The sequence below is a fragment of the Rhinatrema bivittatum genome, chromosome 2 (genome assembly GCF_901001135.1).
Source record: "Rhinatrema bivittatum chromosome 2, aRhiBiv1.1, whole genome shotgun sequence".
NCBI lineage: Eukaryota > Metazoa > Chordata > Amphibia > Gymnophiona > Rhinatrematidae > Rhinatrema > Rhinatrema bivittatum.
The window spans coordinates 201,608,772-201,634,546 of NC_042616.1; the positions used below are offsets into that span (position 1 = coordinate 201,608,772).

General features: G+C 43.3%; 1 protein-coding gene across 3 annotated transcripts in view; it reads left to right on the forward strand.

Annotated features, from left to right (window-relative positions):
* The window catches only part of HDAC9 (histone deacetylase 9), a 993,428-nt gene that overhangs the window by 869,353 nt on the left and 98,300 nt on the right, over positions 1-25,775 (forward strand). For all 3 annotated transcript variants that reach the window (XM_029589041.1, XM_029589039.1, XM_029589040.1), the window contains exons 8-9: positions 14,443-14,574; positions 25,165-25,280. In XM_029589041.1, coding sequence (XP_029444901.1) covers positions 14,443-14,574; positions 25,165-25,280 — 248 coding nt within the window. The remainder of the gene's footprint in view (positions 1-14,442; positions 14,575-25,164; positions 25,281-25,775) is intronic.

The following is a 25,775-nucleotide window of genomic DNA, read 5'->3' on the forward strand; positions in this document are numbered from 1 at the left end:
GTAACCCTTTGAAAATCTGCCCCACTATTCTTACAGCTCTTTGAATATCACAGTATCCTCTGCTTTTTCATTGCTTCGAATAAACTCTGAGAAACCACTGAGGTTAATGCCACAGGGCCTTATTTGCATCATAAAAAAAAAAAAAAAAGATGAAAGGGTGTACTTGTTGGGTTGTGAATCAACCAAACTCCAGAAGCAAAAGCAGTAACATTTTTGCATGAATTGTAGAAAAGTGTGTTAGCTGGCAGCTGTCATATAATCTCGGTAATACTGTTATCCTAGAAAGGGCTCATTGCATGCTACTACCACTAGCATGAAATAAATGGTCCAACCATAGCAGTCAAACATAACCTGCTGTGACAAATGTCATCTGTCATCTTTCAGGCTCACATCTCAGATAGGGACGGTAACTTTCAAAGGGGCGCACGGGCACACATTGACGTGTGTGCTTCGGCGTTTGCCCAGGGATGCAGCAATTTCATAACATACGCGCACATATGCACATAACTTATAAAATAGCCTTAGTGCTTGTACGTGTGTGCCTAATTTTGCAAGTAGGTGTGCCCAACCATACAAATCGGGTTTTGGTCACGTAAATCAGGGAATTTTATAACAGCGGCTATTCACGCTAAAACCAGTTTAACCAATGTGTCCACCAGTTTCTTTCAGGGTAGAGCTAGGTTATCCAAACCCCCTTGGTTTAATAGCGTACACTCTCCCCAGTTACCAGAGACCCTTTAAACTACTCAGGACTGGATATTTTTTGTGTGTTTTTTTACACATATATTTCCTCCATAGAAGAAGTAAAGCTATGCACACTAGACCTGGACGTGTACTCAGGCACGTAAGTATAGGCGTGCATATTTCATGGCCCTACCTCAGAACGACCATGCCCCACCCATACCACGCCCCTTTTTGATTCTGAGTGAGATATGCGCACAGCGGCGCATGCATGTATGAGGCTTGTAAAATACGGTGGGCGCGTGTAAGCCTAACGTGTGTGCATCTCCCCATTTTGGTACATACTAACTGGTCAATTTTAAAAGACCTACATGTGCCAAAGCCAGGAGATACGTGCATGACTCCACCGAGTGCGCACTGCATGGATTTTTAAAAAGTGCACAAGTATGTGCGTATCTCTCGGTATGCACACAAAGCAGAAAGTTAAAAAAAGAGGCGGGGTCTGAGCAGGCCAAGTCTGTAACATGAAGTCTGTGCATAAGTATTTACTTGCACACGCGCACGCTGGGGTCCACTCTCTTATAACTTTATTTCTGCTATGGACTGCGTGTAAGTATTAAAATAAACTAAGCTAGTCAGCGGGGTTTTAAGGGTTGGGGCTAATAGGGTAAAAGGGAGGCATGTTAGCTAGAGGGTTTAGGAAGCCCTCTCCTTTATAAGAATGTGCATTTGTTTAAAATGAAACTGCAAAATGTGATGAAAAAGGCTAATTCATTTCATTTGGGGGCCCTGAAATGAATCGGGGTCCCCCCATATGAAATGAATCTTATTTGTTTGTTTCATTTTAAACTAGTGATTTGGGTCTAGGTCTAGTCCCAAAGCTGAGAACTTGCCTAGGGCATAGGCTGAGGCCCAAATCAGGGACTGCAGTCTATGCCCGAGAACGATGCCGGTGCCTCGGCCTAGGCCCGATGTCAGGGCCTCGCCTAGGGCATAGGCCGAGGCTCAAAGCAGGAATCATGGCCTAGCCAGAGCACGGAACCAAGGTCTCGGCAGAGGCACAGGCCAACCCCCAAAAATTAAACAAAAAAACAAAACAAAACGTATGTTATACATCAGGTATACAACAAAGGCTGGAACCTGATGCTAGGGCCTGGCCCTGGACACAGGCCCGAAGCTGAGACCCGATCCAAAGGCAGGATCCCAATGCCAGGACCTAAGCCTAGGCCGGGGCCCGGACCCAGGCCCGACACTGTGAACCAGCCCAGAGGCCCAGGTACCAGCGACAGAGCCTCAGCCCGGACCCAAGCCAGATGTCGCGACCCAACTCAGAGGCTGGAATTCCGATGCTAGAGCCTGACACAGGCCTGATGTCGTGATCCGGCCCAGAGACTGGGTCCCAACTCCAGGACTTTGGCCCGGACCCAGGTCCAATGCTGCAACCCAAGCCAGAGGCCGGGTCCTGGTGCCAGGACCTCAAACTAGGTGAAGCACAGACCCAGGTCTGACGCCGTGACCTGCCCCAGAGGCCTGGGTCTTGAAAATGGGTCCTCGGCCGGTACCCAGGCCCAACACCATGACCCAATCTGGAGGCCTAGGCCTGACGCCCGTAGCCTCTGCCCAAAGGTCAAGCCCAAGCCTCGGAGCCTCTTCTTGGTCCTCTCTGTTAATTAACTCCAGCACATTCACCCCAGCAGGCTGCGCAATTTTGATGTACAGCAATTTCTTTGGAACAGCCGGTATATTAAGTAATTTTTAAAGGAAATAAATTAATTAATGATTTGTACAAGAAACACATTTCATGCAATAGGTCTCACAAAATCATTGCAGTGATTTATTGCCTTGAACACCTAAAATAAAGCATTCATATTATTTATTTATGGACATTTGACTTTACTCCTTTTTTCCAAAAATGAACTTGAGGCAGATTACAATTAAGAGAAATTGCCTGCAACCCTTGCATGAAATGGCCTACAGAAGTAAATGCAGTGTGTTTGGTCATTGCTAAAATGCAGTTGAACTATGCATGCCCACAACATGATTATCAAATAATTTATTGTGACCTCCATGTGCTAGTGGAGCGGATATTGAATCCATTTGTTATAACGGGACAATGACAAATACAACTGCTACCAAACCACTTAAGTGTTGCTGTTATTTGAGCTGCTGCTGCTGTAATTGTAGATGCATGCTCTTGAAATGAATTGGAGCTGTGTGCATATAAGTTGAATTGTTACCAACAAGGGAGAGAGCTAAGTAAACACATCAAGAAAGGCCCTAACCACTCCAATAACTAGCAATTTCTGAACAATAATGCACTGAAAGACTAAAGACTTGGGTGATTTATATTTGTTTTCCTCGCAAGGATTATTGTACTTTTTTCAGCAAATCAAAATCTCTGCTCTTGTCCACTCATTTTTACAATCATTTTTCAGTAGTAGAGCCATTCAGATTTTTCTGCTGTGATTGTTCAGAATAGATTAGCATGGCATGAGAGACCTGTAAATAATCATTTTCTTGAACGTTTCCTACTGAAATCCACACACGAGTGTCCAGGTTTTCATTTAGTCACCAACAATTGTGTTTCATTTGATTAGGTTTATTTTGCTATAATGTTGCTTTGCTTGGTGAGTGGGGGTGAGGGTGGGAGGTGATGGAGGTTTTGTTATAAATGCTGTTTTGATTCTTTTAAAAGAGATATTAGTTTTCTCTTTTAAAAGCAACAGAGAATACTACAAGATGATTTCTTTAATAACAACATAAATGAATGCCTACTTCTCCCACCTCAAAATAAATCCATGGCCCCCATTTCTTTCATTCAGTGGAATGGCCCAGTGGTACTTTCTGCCTTATAGCACGAAAGATCACTTGGAAATCTGGGCCCATATTACTTGTGTGCTTATGACTGAACCTCTCCTGCTGCTGTCTGAAATTATCAAATGCCCCTTTTGATGGTGCCAGTCTGACAAAGAAAGACGTGCTTTCATTTTGCAGTATGTGAAACTGCCCAAATTGCTCATAAGAATACATTATAACCTCTAAAATGACAGGCACTGGGATCTATATATATATATATACGAGGGCTCTATTTATAGCCACACATGATCTCAGGCTGCTGTGTGTATTTCTCTCTCTCTCTCTCATCATTTTTGTTTTGGATACTGGAACCTGTCAATACTTCTCTGTTCTTTTGTATTTCTGTTGTATATGTTTGAGATCTGCTAAGTATTTGTGATCTGGATTGGCCACTGTTGAAGACAGGATGCTAGGTTCGGTGGACCTTTGGTCTGATTCAGCATGGCATGTCTTATGTTTAGAGTCCTTCGTTCTCAGTTTAAAACTATTTTCACCCATAAATTCCCAGATTTTTAGAAAGATGACAATTGGTTTAAACCGATATTCACCCTCGTTTTAGGACAGTGGTTCTCAACCCTGTCCTGGGGACCCCCCCAGCCAGCTGGGTTTTCAGGCTATCCACAATGAATATGCATGAGAGGAAATTTGCATGTTATGGGGGCAGTGTATGCAAATTTTCTCTCATGCATATTCATTGTGGATAGCCTGAAAACCCGACTGGCTGGGGGGGTCCCCAGGACAGGGTTGAGAACCACTGTTTTAGGATGATTAAAAATCGGCTCCAGAACTGCTGGAAGCCAGAGTGGGCCAAAGCGCATGCTGTTTTATCAAGTCCCATTCCCTACCAATGAAAGGGTTCACCCTCCAGGGCCGCCCCCTGCTGTGTTTCAAGTCCCACCTCCTCAGTCCCAAGCAGCCAAAATGCCTGCTTTCTGATGCCGCAAATGCAAGCATTTCCTGGAAGACTCCCTGGCCCTGCACAAAAGCGGAAGTGAAGTGCTGCAGAGCGCGGGAGCATCAGTGACCATTCCTGCTCAAGGAGAGAGGGCGCCTGGGGCCACCACCAGTAAGGACGAATGCTATTGCAGAGGATGAGAGTAGAGATGGGATGCCACTCAGTGAGTAGGTGGGGGAAATCTGTTTCACACTGTTTTATTGGCCTGGCTTTGTCAACCAAAATACATTCCGATATTCACCCGGAAAAATAACGAGTCATTTGTTTTCAGCTGACTTTCTCCTGTTTTTGTTCTTGCCATAATAAACCCTGATAAATTCCCGGGAAAAATACAGAACAATAAAAACTGAAAATGAAGGTCCCTACTTATGTTCTTATGTGGTAGAGGAAGATAATCTTTACTTGCTTGTGTGTTTGCCCACGTCATTTCAAGACTGATGGTTCTCATTTAAATAACGATACCACAGGTTTGTCTTCTCAGCAGGCAGATAAATTCAGATAAATACATAACACGCCCCACTCCTACCCCACTTCACCTCCCCACCTGCTCAGAAGAAAAACTTAGCATCTATTTGTATACCTGAAAGCAAAGAGTGATAGGAAGGTGGTAAAAGTAGAAAGTCAGAAAAGTGTCTCCGGGCATGAAACACTTATAAGTGGGACTTCTCCCAAGTGAGTGCTGAAGAGTTTATTTCCAATGGACCCAGAGAATCTGCATCATATTTTTCTGTTTCTTGTTCAGAAAGCTTCTTCTTAAAATGGAGGGTTTTGAAAAAATTACGTGGATGAGAGACTGAACCAGAAGATGAGATCATTAGCTCTACCTTACCTGTATCAAGCAGTACTACCTGCAAATATGACTAAACCCTTTGCTGTGGTTTTTCAAGCCCTATTTCAACCCTTTTTACAATTTTGTTGACCTCGGAAGTTTCTTCCTACATTTTTGGACTTCCAGCTCAATCAGAAACTGCATCTACAAGGGCTACAGTGTCATAAGTCTTCATTCGTAGTCACCCAAGGAATTTTCCATTCCTCTTGTGTTGCCCAGTTATTACGATGGTGGTTCACAGCCACGAGCCACAGACTGTGACTTCCTTTAGAAGCGGGGTATGGCTGTAAAATGAATCTGATCACTAGGCAATGACTGAGATTCCTTCTCCTCATCCTGGAGAGCAGGGCATACTGCCTGTAAAGCATCACTAGCTCTGAATGGCCTGAGGAATCAAACCCTGATCTCCCACATGACAGTGTGCGGTGCTGACACTGAGCTATTTGGGCAACAGCGTTATAAGTTGTTAATTATTATTAAGGCTTGGTATTCAAAAATGCTGATTTTACTGCCCAGCTGAAGTGATTCCACCTCCCCATTGTGAAAACAACCACAGATGTGCAAATCTTGGAAAACATCCAATCATCTTAATTTTGTCAAAAATGTGACAAAGTTCCAATAAACTCAAACCCCCTTCAAAAATTTCTAGTTTTGTGAAAACTACAGGCAAGGTGTATCGAATAAAAATGTTGACTGAAGTTGTCAGCAGATTTGCCAAAAGACTATAAGGGGTTATTTCCAGGAAATGTCTGTGAGGTATAATTAGTTGCTAAAGGAGAGAGGCATGAGAGAAACAGAGAGAGAAGATTGGGAGAGACAGATAGATGGTTTATTTTTTTATTTAATTGTGCATCTCCTCTGGGTGTATGGATAAACTGACTTATTTTTGTCTTTTTATTTTTTTTCTTTTTGTTTTGTATGTTTTTTGAGGAAGTTTAGAGGAGGGTGTAGTACCAGTGGGGTGAAAGGTAGGATTGCAGCTGGTGATTTTCCAGCAATCACCTCAGCCCTTGCACCATCAGGCAAGCAACACTATCTCTGCTCAGCCCACATCCATCAGTGCTGCTATTCTGGAGGAGGACATGAGGACACGACTGCTAGATCTAATATGTAGTCCGTCCAGCAGGAGTTGGAGAGAGGAGGTAAGGGAGCCGAAGAGAAAGGAAGAGAGGTGGTAGCCTTGTTCCCATTCCCATCATTGTGTGCTGCTGGAAGATCCTGGGCATAGAGCTATTTTAGCATGCCATCCACCTCTGGGACATGCCATGGCAGCATGTGTTTTTTATGAACTTGGGATCTTGCTCTCAATAGGCTTCAAATAGATTCACACCAGAAAACAATGGATCAAATCATCTTACCAGTTCCCAATCTTTTTCAAATATATCTTATTTTTATTTAAATTCTCTAAATCTTAATGTTGTAACTTTAATAGTAAAAAAAAACCCCATCTCATTATTAAAAAATAACCCATGTCACAAAACATTTCGAAAATACTTATCTCAAAAAAGTAAGTTCAAACTCAGATTGAGCCTACATTTTTTGGATAAGTATTTTCAAACACTTTTGTCACATGGGTTATTTTTTAAAAATGAGATTGTTTTGAATATTCAAGGTGATTACACTATTAAGCTTTAGAGAATTTAAATTAAAATAAGCTATACGTTGAAGAATAGGTTGGTGACTAGTAGATGACTTGAGGGCAAGAGATAGCGAACTATCATTTTAAGCATGCTCTAACTGATATCAAGTTACAGGTAACTCTGATATAGTGCACTTTTCTTTTTTTCTATTTTTGGTTGGAATGGAAGGTCTTTGATTTAATTATTTTGGAGCATGCATTTCCTCCTATGGGATATGTGCTAGGTTCAAGTGGTTGGCACAGTTGTGATGGCTGTGAAGTTTTATGCTATCTCCATCTATCCCACAGATTGCCATCAAGTGATTAACATAGTAGTATAGCAAATGATAGCAAAACTCATAATGGTCCTCTCATCTTCTCTGTTGAGGTTTGTCCACTTTAGTTAGATGTGCGTACATAACCTCTCAATAAATAGTGACTTATCTGGCTAAGTGACAGCCTCTGAATATCCAGGTACATTTTGTGGTGCCAATCAGCTGGATAAGCCATTTATCTGTCTAAGTGGGTAGTCAGATATCCAGTGGGTGGACAGGAGGCAGATTGGGGTGGCACTATTTATTTGGCTAACTTAGGCCTGGATTTATCAAAATGCACTAAATATTGCCTGCGATAGAAAAAGGGGTGTGTTTTATGGTAATAGGCAGTTTATTGCAATTTGTGCTAATATCAATGTGAAGAGCTAAGTTATCATGAATTGTGATAACTTTTTTGCACTTTGAGATAAGTGCCAGAATGTTGTATTTCCTACATGCAACCGCTGGGGAGACCAAGCAAACAGAATGTTGGGAATTATTAGAAAGGGAATGGTGCATAAAACGGAAAATGTCATAATGCCTCTGTATCGCTCCATGGTGAGACCGCACCTTGAATACTGTGTACAATTCTGGTCGCCGCATCTCAAAAAAGATATAATTGCGATGGAGAAGGTCCAGAGAAGGGCTACCAAAATGATAAGGGGAATGGAACAGCTCCCCTATGAGGAAAGACTAAAGAGGTTAGGAATTTTCAGCTTGGAGAAGAGATGACTGAGGGGGGATATGATAGAGGTGTTTAAAATCATGAGAGGTCTAGAATGGGTAGATGTGAATCAGTTATTTACTCTTTCGGATAGTAGAAAGACTAAGGGGCACTCCATGAAGTTAGCATGGGGCACATTTAAAACTAATCGGAGAAAGTTCTTTTTTACTCAACGCACAATTAAACTCTGGAATTTTTTGCCAGAGGATGTGGTTAGTGCAGTTAGTATAGCTGTGTTTAAAAAAGGATTGGATAATTTCTTGAAGAAGAAGTCCATTACCTGCTATTAAGTTCACTTAGGGGCGGATTTTAAGAGCCCTGCTCGCGTAAATCCGCCCGGATTTACGCGAGCAGGGCCTTGCGTGCCGGAGCGCCTATTTTACATAGGCCTACCGGCGCGCGCAGAGCCCCGGGACTTGCGTAAGTCCCGGGGTTTTTTGAGGGGGCGTGTCGGGGGCGTGTCAGGGACGGGGCCCATCGGCACGGCGTTTTCGGGGCGGGATGCGGCGTTTTGGGGGCGGGCCCGGGGGCGTGGTTTCGGGCCGGGGCGGTCCGTGGGCATGGCCGCACCCTCCGGAACCGCCCCCAGGTCCTGTCTCGGCGCGCTAGAGGCCCGCTGGCGCGCGGGATTTACTTCTCCCTCCGGGAGGTGTAAATCCCCCGACAAAGGTAAGGGGGGGGTCTAGATAGGGCCGGGGGGTGGGTTAGATAGAGGAAGGGAGGGGAAGGTGAGGGGAGGGCGAAAGCAAGTTCCCTCCGAGGCCGCTCCGATTTCGGAGCGGCCTCGGAGGGAATCCTCTAACGCCCTCCCCTCACCATCCCCTCCCTTCCTCTACCTAACCCACCCGCCCGGCCCTGTCTACACCCCCCCTTACCTTTCTCCGGGGATTTACGCCTCCCGGAGGGAGAAGTAAATCCTCGCGCACGAGCGGTCCTCCTGCGCGCCGGGCCGCGACCTGGGGGCGGGTACGGAGGGTGCGGCCACGCCCCCAGACCGCCCCAGGCCGTAGCCACGCCCCCGTACCCGCCCCAAAACGCTGCCGATACGCCCCCGAAACGCCGCGACGACCGGGCCCGCCCCCCGACACGCCCCCCTCGGAGAACCCCGGGACTTACGTGAGTCCCGGGGCTCTGCGCGCGCCGGTAGGCCTATGTAAAATAGGCCTACCGGCGCGCAGGGCCCTGCTCGCCTGAATCCGCCCGGTTTTGGGCGGATTTAGGCGAGCAGGGCTCTGAAAATCCGCCCCTTAGTTTTTGGGTAATTGCCAGGTTCTTATGGCCTGGATTGGCCACTGTTGGAAACAGGATGCTGGGCTTGATGGACCCTTGGTCTGACACAGTATGGCATTTTCTTATGTTCTTATGTTCTTATGACTCTCTACCTGGGTAACATCAAGCTAGGTTGAAAGAATATTGCACAAATCTCATCTTTGAGTGAGTTTCCTCACTCCGAGGGTCATCAAATCTTCACAAGAGAGCACTGTTCTGTTCGTACATCTCACTTTGAATGTCAAAGTGGCCCCTAACCCCTACACTAATACCTAAACCTCACCTCGATTTACTAGCTGGGCCTCCCATAGAGATATAAATACCTATCTAGGGTGAAGGCATTATGGCTAGGTTTCTCTCTTTCTCTCTCTCAGTAAACATAGTCCCCCCCAGTGGTTGTATGTTGGAAATACCACATTCTGGCACTTATCTCAAAGTATGAAAAAGTTATCACAACTTGCAGTAACTTAGCTCTTCACATTGGAGTAGATTTTACAAATCTACGCACACGGCGCGCGCAAGGGGATGCACATTTGTACACCTTGTGCGCGCCGAGCCCCGCACGCGCTGCCCGTTCCCTCCCTCGGAGCAGCCTCGGAGGGAACTTTCCATTCACCCCCCCGCACCTTCCCCTCCCTTCCCCTCCCTTCCCCTACCTAACCCCCCCCCCCCCCCCGGCCCTATCTAAACCCCCTCCCTACCTTTATCTTAAAAGTTACTACTGCCTCCGGGCAGTAGCAACTTACACGAGCCGGCGCGGCAAGCCCCGACACACCCCCGAAACACCCCCAAGCCAGGAAACACGCCCCCTGGACATGTCCCGAAAATGCCGCATCACTCCTGACATGCCTCCCCGACATGCCCCCCAGGCAAGCCCCGGGACTCACCTGCATTCCGGGGCTTGTGCGTGCTGCTGAGCCTATGCAAAATAGGCTCAGCACGTGCAGGGAGGTTTTAAAAGGGTTACGCGTGTACCTTATGCGCGTAACCCTTTTAAAATCCGGCCCATAGGTATTAGCACAAATTACAATAAACTGCTTATTACCACCATATAGCACACCCCTTTTTCTATCGCAGGCAATATTTAGTGCATTTTGATAAATCCAGGCCTAAAATCAGCATTAAAGCTGTGCGATAGGGCTTCGCAAAATGGTAAACCCAGCCCACTCCCACCCCTAACTCCTCCTCTTTTTCAGATTTGCTTTGCACCATATGATATGGTGCTATCGCATGCTTTAAAGCTGTTTTCACATGTGTTAAGGGCTTATCATATGCGTTAACGGCACTTTTCGCATGCAATAAGCCCTTAACGCTTGCGAAAACGCCTTATCGCATTTTGATAAATGACCCTATTAGCCAGAGAAGTAGCAATTTTTGTACTTATCCAATGAAGTTAATCGGTTAAGTTAGACCTGATATAGAGTAGGTCTGACTTAGCTGGATATAACTTATTTGACTAAATAGCTTGTTTTGATGGGATATTCAGCAGCATAGCTATGCTGCTGAGTATCCCAGGTAAGTTAGCTGGATATATTTTATCCGGTTAACTTACCTAAACATTTTATTTGAAATATCTGTCTCTTAAAGTCCAACCATCGTTGAATCAACAAAAGCATATTTAGCATTCATTATTCTCCCACTCTCTGTTCCAGGGGATAGGGTACAGAGGAGGAAGGGTAGGAAAATTAGAACTCTTAGCTTATGCACAAAAATCAGCACTATAACAGTATGAATGGTTCAGAAATATATCTTTTTATCCCTCAGTTTTTCATGAATATTCTCTGCACTTGTGTTTGTATGTGCATTAGGGATGGAGAATGAAGGAATCTGTAGTCAGTCTCTCTAAAGTGCATCCAGAGAAGCTAGTGGTGGGTAATTGTTTAGCAATTAGACATAATTTGAATACATTCTAATTTGAATCTATCAAACATCAGTACAAGCTCTGCCATTCACCACTATGCTTTCTGGGTTTCTACTTCATCCAGATGAACATGAACAGACTGATGCAATTCTGCTTGTTCCCCACTGCACACATGGAATTGTGAATTTCCTATAATGTACAGAATTACATTTCCATACATGCAATGGGGCAGAGATAGGCCTGGATCAGTCTATTTGAGTTAACCTGGGTGAGATGGCAACCCTACTGATAGAGATTAATTAAAGCCAGTTGGGTTTTTAGAGTCCCCACAATCAATATGAACAAGATCAAGTTGCATGTTCTAGGTCTCCAATGCATGCAAATTCATCTGTTGCACATTTCTTGTGGATATCTTGGAAGTTGACTTTCTGTAGGGTCTCCAGGATAGATTTAGGAAGCCCTGGAGCCAACACACTTGGAGAATGGACATTTTCAGGCACTAACTAATTTGGAGACAAAGCAATATAGGTGCAAAGGCTACTTTCACTTGCTGCATTCTCATTTTTCTCAAATATTGCAGACATTCATAGGGTTGTCACCTTGCCCAGGTCAACCTTGGCAGGTTGATCCAGTTCTGATTTTGTTTCACTTTATCCATGGACTTCTAATCCTGCCTTTCCCAGAGAAACTGGAGCTTTATATCCAGAGATGCAAAGAGGTGTAAGCTGAATTAACTTGTCAGGTTTGACCTGAGTTAACTCTAGTTATTCAGGAAAGAAAAATATGGTGGAACTTGCCCTAAAAGTTCTTTAATCTAGGATTAAACCTCAGCTAGGTCAATTTGAATACGATGATTATGTACCAGTTTTCCTCCCATTGCATGCATGGAAATGTAATTCTATGTTTTGTAGGGAAATCAGAATTACAACTCCATGTGTGTAATGGAGCAAATCCAGGACTGGTATCTTAGGAGTTGTAGCTTTGATTTTCCTTTGCACTGAATTTCTAGTTTTATGTGTAAATGTTGTCATCACACTGTGATAAATCTAGTTGTTTTGCTGCAACTGTTTAGCAAATACTGTTGACCACAGATAGAATCTCATTTAAAGTTTCAGTGCAGAATAGGTTAGGAAGGTGCCAGCTACAGCATGTTGAACTCTAATTTTACTTATACTTGATACTGTATTATTTTAAAGAACGACATCAGTGTGCTTTGTTTCCTTCATCTCTGAGTACAGAGGGGTAGTAGAGTAAGTGTATATTGGAAGTTGGGGGTCTCTCAGTAGAATGTGACAGTTGGAGGCAGCTTAAGAGGGAGAAAACCCTTCTCTATCCTGGGAAAAATGCAAGGCTCTTTTTAAATTTCATTTTATCTTTCTCTTGATTTAAAAATTGTATTATAATTCTAGCTTCTTCTCTTTGAGCTCTATAAGGCATATTTGCAAGAGCATTTTATGTTATCTTTTTGTTATTTTATATGATATGTTTTTAGTACTTGTTTTATTGATCTATTGATTTAATTTTTTGTTTTAAATTATTTAGGATTTATTGTTTGATATTATTGTTTTAATGAATTTACTTTTAATCAATTATATATGTTACTTGTAACTTGCCTAGTATTGAAGATAGGCAGGCTATACATTTAAAAATAAATAAATAAATATGTTGTAAAATCAAAGATTTAAAACAAAATATCTTACTTAGAGGTTCATATATTTTCACTTGTATTATTGTTCAACTATAAGCAAATGGAGAGTAATGGACAATATCGCCTGCATTAGGCTATGTCAGTGATGGCAAACTCCAGTCCTCGAGTGCCACAAACAGGCCAGGTTTTCAGGATATCCACTATGCATATGCATGAGATAATTTGCATGCACTGCCTCCATTGTATGTAAATTTATCTCATGCATATTCATTGTGGATATCCTGAAAACCTGACCTGTTTGTGGCACTCGAGGACTGGAGTTCGCCATCACTGGGCTAGTAATAAATATCCCTTCTGCTGCTGTTTGAGTGATCAGACTGCCTATTGGTATGCTTAAGTTAGTAGTATAATCCAATATATAAATATGTCTGCTGTTTGGTTCCATAACATCCTCTTTTGGTCTTATTTCCAGTTCTCCTCTCTTAGTATACATTCTTTCTTTTTTCTGTATTTTTTTTATGACCATAGTCTCTATTTTTAAACACCTCCTTCCCTGAGTCTGCATTTCAGTTGATTAATTTGCTGTAGTCATTCTTTGCATATGTCACTGTGATGCTTAAGCATGTGCAAATCTCTTAAAAAATATTTTTTTTCCAATTTGATGGTCCTATAAAATCTTCATCAACAGAAAACAGAAGAGGGGATAATTCAATAAATTTAAACTACCAACTGAAATATCTTAAAATCACTGTTGTTAGTACTGCTGCTTTAAGATCAGCTCTTCAAATAACCTTTTGCATGGCTTCCATGTTGTGAACATATAGGGACCTTAAGCCTTGATTCATCAAAATGCTATAAATATAGCACCTCCTCCACAGAGAGAGAGAGAGAGAGAGAGTGAGAGATACTGATTGAAGCTAGGTAGAGAATGCATCAAGTTAGGTAGAGAGTACATTATATAAATCACCTTCTCTTTTATCTTTCATCACTCTAAATGACAGAAAATCTTCAGCGATGTCAACTTTGCTGTTTGTACCTCTGACTTTGTATGTAAAACTTCCCCTCCAAATCGACCACACACCTCCCCGCCCCGCCCCCCCCCCCCCCCCCCAACCTCACCCCGAGTTAAAACTGCCCCTGCATACACTGGTATAAATAGTAAACTTACATATTGGTTTGTACAGAGCTTTTTTTTCTCTCTCTCTCCCTCCTTCCTCCGACTTGCTTAACTAATGTGACATTTGCACACGAGTGCACATTTTATTTATTTTTCCTAGGAGTGTATCAGTGTTTATTACAATAAGAATGAAAACAGGAGGAATCAGCGGATAAAAAACACTCTGGGTAGATATCATTTTTGTTCTTTTTGTAATAAACAGTAACAAATTCCTGGGAAAACTAAGAACTGAAAATGAAGGACCCTGTATGTGTATATATATATATACACACACATTTGTCATACAGAGAAAGTGACTGAGGTAAACATGTATTTCTGTGAACACTGCAATGGAACTATAATACAGTGATTGACTGATACATTTTATCTATATCATAGAGCGCTTTGTGTTTTGAATTCAGTTAAAGAGAGAAAGATGAAAAAGAAAGGAGGAATAATGTAATTTTGAAGGACGATTGTAGTTCTTTTTATTTTCAGTGTTTTATTTAATTCCTTCTCTTAATTCCCCAGCCTCAGAACCCAACCTGAAGGTGCGATCCAGGTTAAAACAGAAAGTGGCAGAGAGGAGAAGCAGTCCCTTACTCAGGAGGAAGGATGGAAATGTTGTCAGTTCATACAAGAAGAGAATGTTTGAGGTGACAGGTAATTGAGGACTGGAGGGATATGTTTTTAACAACCAGTAGAAAAAGGCTGGATGAAACTGAAAGTAGTTTTAGAATGAACACACTGAACCATACAGTATATTTAAACAAAAGTTTGGCAAGACATTGTTATGTGTACAAGTAATGAATATATTTAGAAGTTGTAGGAAGGGATTCTGGAAATAGCAGGACTCAGATTACATGATGAGAGCTCTGTTGGTTTCACTTGTCATCTGTCAATTCAATATGCTTTCCGGTGGGAGGCAGATAATAAGAAGTAACTTTGGCTTCATTTCCCCATGAAGGCTGGAGTTGGAAGTACTATAGAAACAGCAAGTAGAGTTCCACAAAGCTTGTCTAGAATGCTGAAGATGAAGGAAATTATAGGTAAACTTACCAAATGATTCCAGGTCATCAGGGACAGGCAGAGCCAGCTCTGGTTTGCTTGCAATGAGGGTAAAACCAGAATTGTCTCAGCCTGTCCCTTATGATCTGGAGCCATCTGGTTCCCCTAATTATAGTTGATATCCTGAGTCAAGAAGCACCTGATAGATGTCATTTTTGTTCTTTTTGTAATAAACAGTAACAAATTCCTGGGAAAAATAAGAACTGAAAATGAAGGCTGGGTCAATAAAGACCTAAAATGGACTGTTCATGAAGACTTATAGCAAAGCATTGGACCCTTCATTGTTTTCAGATGATCTCAAAGCTCCTGGTTCTTCTGGTAGATCCATCAGCTGTCCCTTCTGACTTCTGATGTTGGCTCTCCTCCACCTTCTTCTACTATTTATCATTTCTAAAGTGCTGTTGGAGACATGCAGGGCTGTACAGGTACACATAAGAGACAGTCCTTGCTCCATGGAGCTTACAGTCTAGTCAAGACCAACATATGTGTTGAATAAGTCTTCAAGAAGTCTTATAGAGAAGTAGTTAAGATTTATTTATTCATTTATTTAACACTTTTCTATACCGACCTTCATAGATAAAACCATATCGGATCGGTTTACATCGAACAGGGTAAAAAAACTGTAGTGACAACTAACGTAAATCAACAAAAGGTGTGGAAGAGGCAAAAAAATTTAGAAAGCAGCCTCAAAAAGCTGAGTTTTTAAACTGGATTTGAGTATGGCCAGAGAGGGAGCATGAGACATCAACTCAGGAAGTCTGTGCTAAGCATACAGCACAAGAAGTTGGAAAGTGCAAAGCTGATGGAGAGGAAGGACACAGATAGGAGCAACTTGCCCATTGAATGGTGTTGGCGATGGATTAGGTTTTTGCCACCCTTAGGCACTATTAGTGCTATGACTCTCCCCCTTTCCCCATAAGGTCAGACAACAGGGAGTAGGAGAGCTATACAGTTTCCTACAACAGCTCAGGGGTAGATTTTGCAGCATGAATTAGAAAATTCTGAAGCACATTGCCAAAGATTTCTATTTTAGATTTCTTTTCTTGATATATGCATTCAATAAACAACTGTATACAAGTTTGTAAGCCACAAGGAGACAAAACAAGATCACATAAAACGGAGATCTTTACATATCCTTTTGAATCTACCCTTCATAGAGCAGAGAAACATATCAATGTAGAAAAAGCAGTGGACATTATATATCTTTGTAACTGAAACTTCCAAAAGTCTCAGTTTGATAAGAGGGGATTAGAACTCCAAGTTAGTTAACATGGTACTGGTTATTCAGGCATTTCATCCCATTGTTACTAACTTCAAGAAAGTGTTCCATATTCTTATCACAAAGTTCAGAAAACACAGAGACATCACACATAGCAGGTTTTCTCATACAGTGGCTTCCTGTCTGCTCCCCAGGGCCTGTTTAACCAATCTAGGCCCTGTGTTCTTATACTCTAATGAGGGGCTCCTCCCTTCACCCAGGATTCCTTGTGGATCTTAAGGAATACTGGGCAAGACAGCTGTGCCCGGTCCCTTAAGGTAGTCAGAGGGCGTTTCCTATTGACACCCTCACAAACCCTCCCTCTAGCTCATCCTTATTGGGGTGACCACCTGCCTGTACTAGGGACACTTCTCTAGACAGGAAATCTGCATTGGTGTTTTCCCTGCCTGTCCTATGTCATATTTTATAATTGAAGAGCTGTAGGGCCAAGAACCATCTTATCACTCTCGCATTGAACTCCTTTGGGTTCTTTTTCAGCCACTGTGTGGCTTGGCTAGTAAGCCAGATAAACATATCTGGCTAACCAGCAGGGTATATTCAGTGGCGCAGTCACAACACTGAATATACCTGGCTATCTTTAAGTTATGTCTAACTGATTAACTTTAGGAAAGCCCTACAGTCCTACAACTCCAAATATTAGAGTTAGCTGGTAAACTTAACTAGCTAATTATGCTCCTCCCAAGAACACCTACTGCCTACCCACAGAATGTACCCATGTTATAGTCGGGTAAGCCATTTAGATGGATAATTATTGTGTTATCTGTCTAAATGGCTTTTGAATATCGACCTTCTTATTTCAATTCATTCATTGGAGTGGTTGGTCAATTATGATTGTGAACAGTCATCCCAGCAGGTAATGACATAAGGTTTCTAAGGTCCACTTAATTGCCAAGGCCTCCTTCTCAATTGTTGATTAATGCCTCTTCTGTGGCATTAGTCTACAGCTAATGTTTGCCACAGGATATTCTTGGCCATCCTTCTCTTGGACTAAGACTACTCCCAAGCCTACTTCTGAGGCATCGGTCTGCACCATGAAGGGTTTTGTGAAGTCCGGACGTATCAGAACTGGTTCAGAGCCTAGCGCCTCTTTCAGAACCTGGAAAGTTTCCTCTGCTTCTGCTGACTACAGGACCTTCCCTATCACTTTCTTCACCAATAGCCTTGTGAGAGCCTTGTGAGAGTGTTTCTAGGCCTGTGAGGCCTAGAAACACTCTCTCTTTTGCTTTTGTTTGCAGGACTGGCACCTGGATGATCATCTCATGTTCCAGATCTGTGGATGGACCTTGCCCTTCCCCAAGGTGTATCCAAGATACTGGACTTCTTGCTCTCCTCACAAGTACTTCTTAGGGTTAGCTGTTAGTTCCTCTTTTCTCAGACTGGTTAGCTTGGCCTGAATTTGGCTCAGATGTTTCTTTCAAACTGGGCTGTACATCACGATGTCATCCAAGTAGGTGGCTGCGTACCCTTGATGTAGTTGGAGGAGGCAACTGAGCAAGTATTAAAACATTGCCGGGGCTCCATGGAGTCCAAAAGGGAGTACAGCAAATTTGAAAAATTCACCTGGCATTGAGAATGCTGGTATTAAGTGGTACCTGCTAGTAGCCTTTTGTAAAGTCCAGAGTGACGAACTGGGCTGATCGCAGATGCACAATCAGTTCATCCACTTGTGGCATCTGCAACACATCAAGATTTGAGACGTCGTTGATCTTTTTAAAATCAATACCGAACCTTATGTTCCCATCTGGCTTCAGCACCAACACTATGAGTGAAGACCAATCACTGTTAGACTCCTCTATAAGCCCAAGTCAGAGCTTCACTTCGGTCTCAATGATGCAGCACCTGGCTTAAAGAATCTGATAGGGTCATTGCCGCACAACAACTCCAGGAGGCATAATGATGTCATGCTGCATCAGGTGGGTATGTCCTGGCAGGTTCGAGAAGATCTCCTTGTTTTGCTCTACCAGCTGCTTTAAGTCATATGTTTGTGCATTGGAAAGCTGCTATCTGAAAGAAACCTAGGCTTGGTCCACTTCAGATCTGACCTCTGGACCAAACTCTCCTTTCTGTACCACTTCACATGCTAATGCCATCCACTTCTTCAGAAGGTTTAAGAACATAAGAACATAAGAAATTGCCATGCTGGGTCAGACCAAGGGTCCATCAAGCCCAGCATCCTGTTTCCAACAGAGGCCAAACCAGGCCACAAGAACCTGGCAATTACCCAAACACTAAGAAGATCCCATGCCACTGATGCAATTAATAGCAATGGCTATTCCCTAAGTAAATGTCATTAATAGCCGTTAATGGACTTCTCCAAGAACTTATCCAAACCTTTTTTGAACCCAGCTACACTAACTGCACTAACCACATCCTCTGGCAACAAATTCCAGAGCTTTATTGTGCGTTGAGTGAAAAAGAATTTTCTCCGATTAGTCTTAAATGTGCTACTTGCTAACTTCATGGAATGCCCCCTAGTCCTTCTATTATTCGAAAGTGTAAATAACCGATTCACATCTACTCATTCAAGACCTCTCATGATCTTAAAGACCTCTATCATATCCCCCTTCAGCTGTCTCTTCTCCAAGCTGAACAACCCTAACCTCTTCAGCATTTCCTCATAGGGGAGCTGTTCCATCCCCTTTATCATTTTGGTTGCCCTTCTTCGTACCTTCTCCATCGCAACTATATCCTTTTTGAGATGCAGTGACCAGAATTGCACACAGTATTCAAGGTGCGGTCTCACCATGGAGTGATACAGAGGCATTATGACATTTTCCGTTTTATTAACCATTCCCTTCCTAATAATTCCCAACATTCTGTTTGCTTTTTTGACTGCCGCAGCACACTGAGCCGACAATTTTAAAGTATTATCCACTATGACGCCTAGATCTCTTTCCTGGGTGGTAGCTCCTAATATGGAACCTAACATTGTGTAACTTCAGCAAGGGTTATTTTTCCCTATATGCAATACCTTGCACTTGTCCATATTAAATTTCATCTGCCATCTATGTGGTAGATTTGAGTTTTCTTTCATTAATCTGGCTGGGCTATTATGTAATCCACAGGCCCTGTTTTCTCCAAAACTTGCTTTCCAAAGATAGAAAGAGGAAAGGTATGCAGTCCCCTGACTAGAATACAGGGGAGATTATAACCTCGGGCTTGGGTAGCCTGAGCCTTTTCTAGGGATAGGTGGATCATTTTCTCAGCCTTTTCTAGGTAATCCTGTACTCGGAGAACATAGTCAATGACATTCTGCCTGGGATTTGCTTCATTTTCCAAAGCCTTGCAAGCTATCTCCAAAATTCCTCTCAGTCTCCTTCCATACAGTAACTCAAAAGGATTTTAAATGCGTAAATCTGGCAACAAAGGTAGGGGGGGGTTAGATAGGGCCAGGGGGGTGGGTTAGGTAGGGGAAGGGAGGGGAAGGTGGGGGGAGGGCGAAGGAAAGTTCCCTCTGATGCCGCTCCGATTTTGGAGCGGCCTCGGATGGAACAGGCAATGTGCGCCGGGCTCGGTGCGTGCAGGTTGCACAAATGTGCACCCCCTTGCGTGCGCCGACCCCGGATTTTATAAGATACGCGCGGCTACGCATGTATCTTATAAAATCCAGCATACATTTGTTCGCGCCTGGTGCGCGAACAAAAGTACACCCTCGCGCAAATTTATAATATCTACCCTGTAGGGTTTAAGGGGTGGGGAAGAGAGGGGAAGAGGGACGGAGTTTAGATAGGGGGGTAGGGAAGCCCCCTCCCAGTCCGCTCCTTAAATGGAGTGAACTGGGAGGAACTGGGGAAGGTCCGAATGCGTCGCTGCGTGGAAATTGCGAAAGTCCCCCCTTGTGTGTGCCGTCCGCACATACGCGCGGGGATTGTAAAACCCGGCACGCATGTGTACGTGGACCATGGATTTTATAACATGCGCGTGCCAGCGCACCCATGTTACAAAATCGGCACATGGACAAGCGTGTGCACTTTATAAAATCTACCCCTTAGCTGACTAAATGTGTCCAATTATTCTTTTATTCGCTTTCTTCACATAAACATCCTTAATCAATGAATATCTTCATTTCCTTGCTGTATTGAATAATAAGTGTTTCTGCCTGACATTTGATAGAGAATCCTCAAGCCCCTTAATTTTATCTGGTTAAATGGGCAACTGCAACTCACATACTGCTGAGTCCTCTCAAATCTCAAAATCTTCATACAGAGAGAAAGTCCCTTCTAGGCTGTGAGGGCACAAAACAGGTTTTCTCCCTTATGTCCCCTTTTGTAGGCTGTTTGGGCTAACCAGTAAACAAAATGCCAAACTTCTCCAAACAAAAACTGCAGCCAAATACGAATCTCCAAACTCAAGAATACAGCCAAACTTAATCTGAGCATGCTTTACCCAGTGTATATATGGGGAGCTTGACCAATACCAAAATAGGGGGGAGGCAACATCTGGGGAGGATCTGAAAATTAAAAAATCTCCAAGCAGATGGAAAAATGTTTGGTTAAGAGTGCAAAGTCACCTTTGCATGTACATTTGTTGGTATTCTTATTTTAGTATTTTAGCATGTAGTTCTAATTGTACTCTACCTTGATGAAATGGGGAAAGACCAGTAATCAAATTAATATAAATACATAAATACTGATTTATGACCCTGAGTGTTTGAGATGTTTCCGTAGCACCTGAAGGTTCAACCTCTTCTTCTGCCTTCTATGTATCCCACACCTTGCTTTCATAATTGTTTCCTCCATCTATGGCAGACAATACTAGAAACACATAGGGGCAGATTTTTAATCTTACGCGCGCGGGGTACATTTGTGCGCGCTACCTGGCATGCACAAATGTACACCCAATTTTATAACATGGGTGCGCTGCTGCGCGCATGTTATAAAATCCAGGGTCGACATGTGCAAAGGGGTGTACACTTGTGCACCTTGCGCAAGCCGAGCCCTAGGGGAGGCCCGATGGCTTTCCCCATTCCCACTGAGGCCACTTTGAAATCCGAAATCTGAAATCGGAGCGGCCTCAGAGGGACTTTCCTTTCGGTTCCCCAAACCTTCCCCTCCCTTCCCCTATCTAACCCACCCGCCTGCCCTATCTAAATCCCCCCCGCCTACCTTTATTGCAGGAGTTATGCCTGCCAGGCGTAACTTGCGCACATTTGCCAGCTGTGGGCGAGCCAACCCCCAGCACAGCTGCTGTGCCAAGGACTCGGGCCGCCCCAGACCGCCACCCTGTCCCGCCCCTTTTTCAAAGCCCCGGGACATACGGCATCCCAGGGCTTGCGCACGCCGCCGAGCCTATGCAAAATAGGCTTGGCGCGTGCAGGGGTAGGTTTTAAAGGTTTACGCGTGTATATTATGCGCGGAACCCTTTGAAAATCTACCCCATATTGAGGAGCATATAGCATGCCACTATGACTTTGCATAGTTTGGCTGGAGTAAAAGCAGAAAGCTTTCAGTGTGATCCAAGCAGTGAATATGATTAAAATTAATGTTGGATTGTAGTTGTTTTTTTTTTTTTTTTACCTCCATGTAAATAAATCTTTTATATTTGATTAAATTATTTTGTCTTTGTTACTTCACATATGATGTGTTTTATAGTTTTCTGTATAGCTTTCTGTATAGCATAGGAGATATAAGTGATAATCTGTTAGTGCAGGTTTGTATATGATATTGCAGGAAGAGGAGTATAAGTAAAATGTGCGTGTATTACTTTGTATGATAGAGGTATGGCTGCATAGTGGAACTATGGAGGGCTGTGAGTACTCAATATGACTAAGACCTGTTGCGCTGGAGGTGGACCCTTGGCCTGGTGCAGGATTGGTACTGCCCTCTGGTAGGACCCAGAGAGCGCCTGCCACCAGGAGGCGGAGCACACAAGGAGACAGAGGCTACTGGAGCTTCGCCAATTACAGTCCGGGGTTTCCATAGGTTGAGCCCTTGGGTACCCGGACCGCTTGAACTTAGGTGGGCCTCAGAGGATCTCCCGGAGAGGTAGCAAAGAGGTGTGCCCACCACGAGTAAGGGTGCGCGGCTGATGCAAAGAGGATGGACCAGACCTGAACTGGAGACTCCGGAGACCTCAGGGAATTAACAGTTCAGGAAGGCTCTCCGGGCGGAACAGGCAGTGCCTGTGGGTCTGGTCGGAGGAAGGCCACGAGCAGAGTCCAAGCAGGTCGATCTGGTGGTCACAAAAGGCAAGAAGAGGGTGTCTGAGTGAAGCGCAAGGGTCAAAGCCAGGGTATCCATCTAGAAGTGGTCAGCCAAAGCAAGGGTCAAATCCAAGGTCAGTCTAAGCATAGTCAAGGCAAGCGAGGGTCAGTTCCAGGCAGCGGTCAAAGTGGTCAGAAGGCAAGCAAAGGTTGGGTCCAGGCAGCGGTCAGTCATAGTCAGGCAAGCAGGGGTCAGTACCAAGAATCAGTCTGAAGGCTACTACCAGGGAACGTGGAGCAGGAACATGACAGACGCTGGAAGACACGGAGGACCACCAGAACACTGGAATACGGAGACACTGGAATGCAGAATCAGATACAAGGAACAGGCAAACTAGTACACCGAAGTGTGGACCCGATTGCCAAGGCGAGGTCCTGGGGACAGGGCCTCACTTTAAATAGGGCTCCTACGTGACGTCATCGGGAGGCATCCAAGCTGGGTTTCCCACGCTGAGCCCTTTAAATGGAGAGACATCGGCCGCGTGTGCGCCTAATGGCGGGGCTGAGGAGAAGGAAGACGCGGAGCCCCCTACGGGATCTTCGCTGCGAGGCCTGTGGCGTGGATGGAGCCGAGGATGCCTGAGGAGAGTGTCGGGAGCTGGCGTCAGCGGCAAGCCCAGAGCTAGTGGAGGGCAGTGTGAGGTGAGCAGGGCCGACCGCAGCACCAACGCGGCCGGGATGCACAACAAGACCTTGTAATGTAACTGAGAGGTATGCCAGTGCTCTATGTGGCTATATGTTTCTCTATAGTCCTTGGGATCTGTAGGCTTATGGATGTATGCTGTGTGTTTGAGAGGATCAGAGTTTGATAGTTGTATAAAAGTTTATAAATAAATAAGCATGTAGAATGTAAGGTTGAGTTTATGAGGTATGACAAAATAAGAGAGGTCATAATGCTGTGATTGCAAAAACTTAAAAATGAGGCATATAATAGGTCAATGGAATGAATATTATGTGAGTTAATATAAGGGTTAAGATAGGCTAAAGTTGTTTTTAAATGGTAAATGATACCACTCCCTGTATAAAAAGCAGAACTGACCTTATAAAAGTAGCTTTTACATGGCAAAACTTTAGGTGGAGTTGAACAGCTGCGAATGGTTATTAAATACTTTTATGTGTTATATCTAACAAAGAAAAAAAAAGATTTCCTACTTTTTGTCATGCATAAACATTTTTTTATACAATGATAAATTTGCCCACTTTAGCTCAGATGTGTTACTGTCTGAGACAAAAGGAAATATATTCAAATCTGAGGCCTTCCCACTGTTCAATAGTTTAGATTCATGAATCATATTCACAATCATGTAAAAATCTCTCCTCTGTAAAATACTCAACAAAAAAGTGATATTTCTGGTACCAGAGACTTAGGACCAGATTTTAGATTTGGGCAGTGTCTTTTGACATATGTGAACTTTCTGTGCCTTAGTGTTATTTCCATTTAAATGAATGAAAATATATTTAAATGATAAGATTGTGTATAATTACATATTTACAAACTATGCACTAAACTGTGTTATAGCTGGGTCCACATTCAAAGGCATTTAGCCAGATGTGTTATGAGTTGCCAGACTAATTGCCAACTTTTGAATATTTTGGGAGCATTTCTGCCTACATTTGTGTCGGATAACAAAGGGGCATTCTGGGAAGAATTCCAAGGTGGAGTTAAGTTAGCCAGATAAGCTATCCAGTTAACTCCTATATTCAAAGATAGCTGGATAACTTGTCCTGCTAACTCTGGTCATGCCTTATAGCAGACCTAAAGTTAGCCAGATAAACTTATCCGGTTAACTTTAAGATGGTCAGGCATATTCAATAGTGCATCTGCATTACTGAATATCCTGCTAAAATTAGCTGGATAAGTTTGCTGGCCAGACTTTAGCTGAAAATGGACCTCACTGTATTGTGAATATTAAAAAAGTGTGAAGAGCCATCGGTAACCACCTTGTCCTCCTGCTGGTTATCCAGCAGATTGCAGATTGGGGAACCAGGACACTGTTTTTGTTCTCCTGCAGGTGGCTCCTTGGCAGGCTGAATGGGGACCTTTGGCATCCCCTAGCCACCATTCTTCCCAGCTAGGAAGTATGGGGGATGGGCTCTGTCAGGCTTCTATCTAACCCATCTCCTACTAAAAAGCAGGAGAAGGGAAAGTTGAGAGGGCCTGATATGCTCCTGCAGCCCTGCCCCTTCCTAGCATAAAGGAGGTTGTTGGGAGAGACCCTGATCCCTCCTTCTATGAAAAGAAGAGGTAGGGTAGAGGATAGTCTGACAGGCCTGCTGCATTTCCTCCTAATCAGGAAATACCAGGAGTGCTGTAGCTCTCTAACTGCCCAGAGTGGCAGACTCCTCCCTGCTAGGCACAAGACACAAAGTCAAAGCAGCTATCAAGTGGCCAAAGTTTCATCATACAATTTTCTTTCATAATCTGAAATAAAGCAACTTATTGAAATAAAACTGGAACACATATATTTCCTCGTGTTTTGACAGATTTGTGGCATCTGAGTGCCTGCTTAAGGCTTTGAGTCCCTCTCATTTAAGCTTCTTTTCTTTTTTTTAGTTAGCTTTTATATTGGCCCAAACTATTTGATAACACAAGATACCTCTGTTACAACAAAGGAAGGAATGTTTCCAAATGGTTATATTTATTGTATGATATTCCTGAATATGTCATATGTAAACTGTGGGGTTTTTTTTTTTTCTTTTTCAGAGTCTTCAGTTAGCAGCAGTTCTCCTGGATCAGGCCCTAGTTCACCAAACAACGGCCCCATTGGAATTGGAGTAGAAAGTGAAACTTCAGCATTGCCACCTAACTCTCATAGTGAGGTAAGAATGATTAATGTGGCACATTCTTTGATCTGTGGCATGTGACTGTTTTGCTGTCCAGACCTGGAAATGGCCCTAGACAACATCTTGAAACTACAGCTGCTCTATAATAATTTCCATGAGATTAAATTCCATAGCAGATCAATGATATTGCGAAATGCTAAATTTACCAAAATATTTAAAAAATAAATAATCTCAAAGATCAACTTAGTCATACTACTTGATAGCCTTTTCTTAACTTCTGTCCTGTTGCTAGTTTTTAGAGTTTTTATTGTGTTAATTTTTATCTGTTCTTATGTTTTTAAGAACATAAGAACATGCCATACTGGGTCAGACCAAGGGTCCATAAAGCCCAGCATCCTGTTTCCAACAGTGGCCAATCCAGGCCATAAGAACCTGGCAGGTACCCCAAAACTAAGTCTATTCCATGTTACTGTTGCTAGTAATAGCAGTGGCTATTTTCTAAGTCAACTTAATTAATAGCAGGTAATGGAT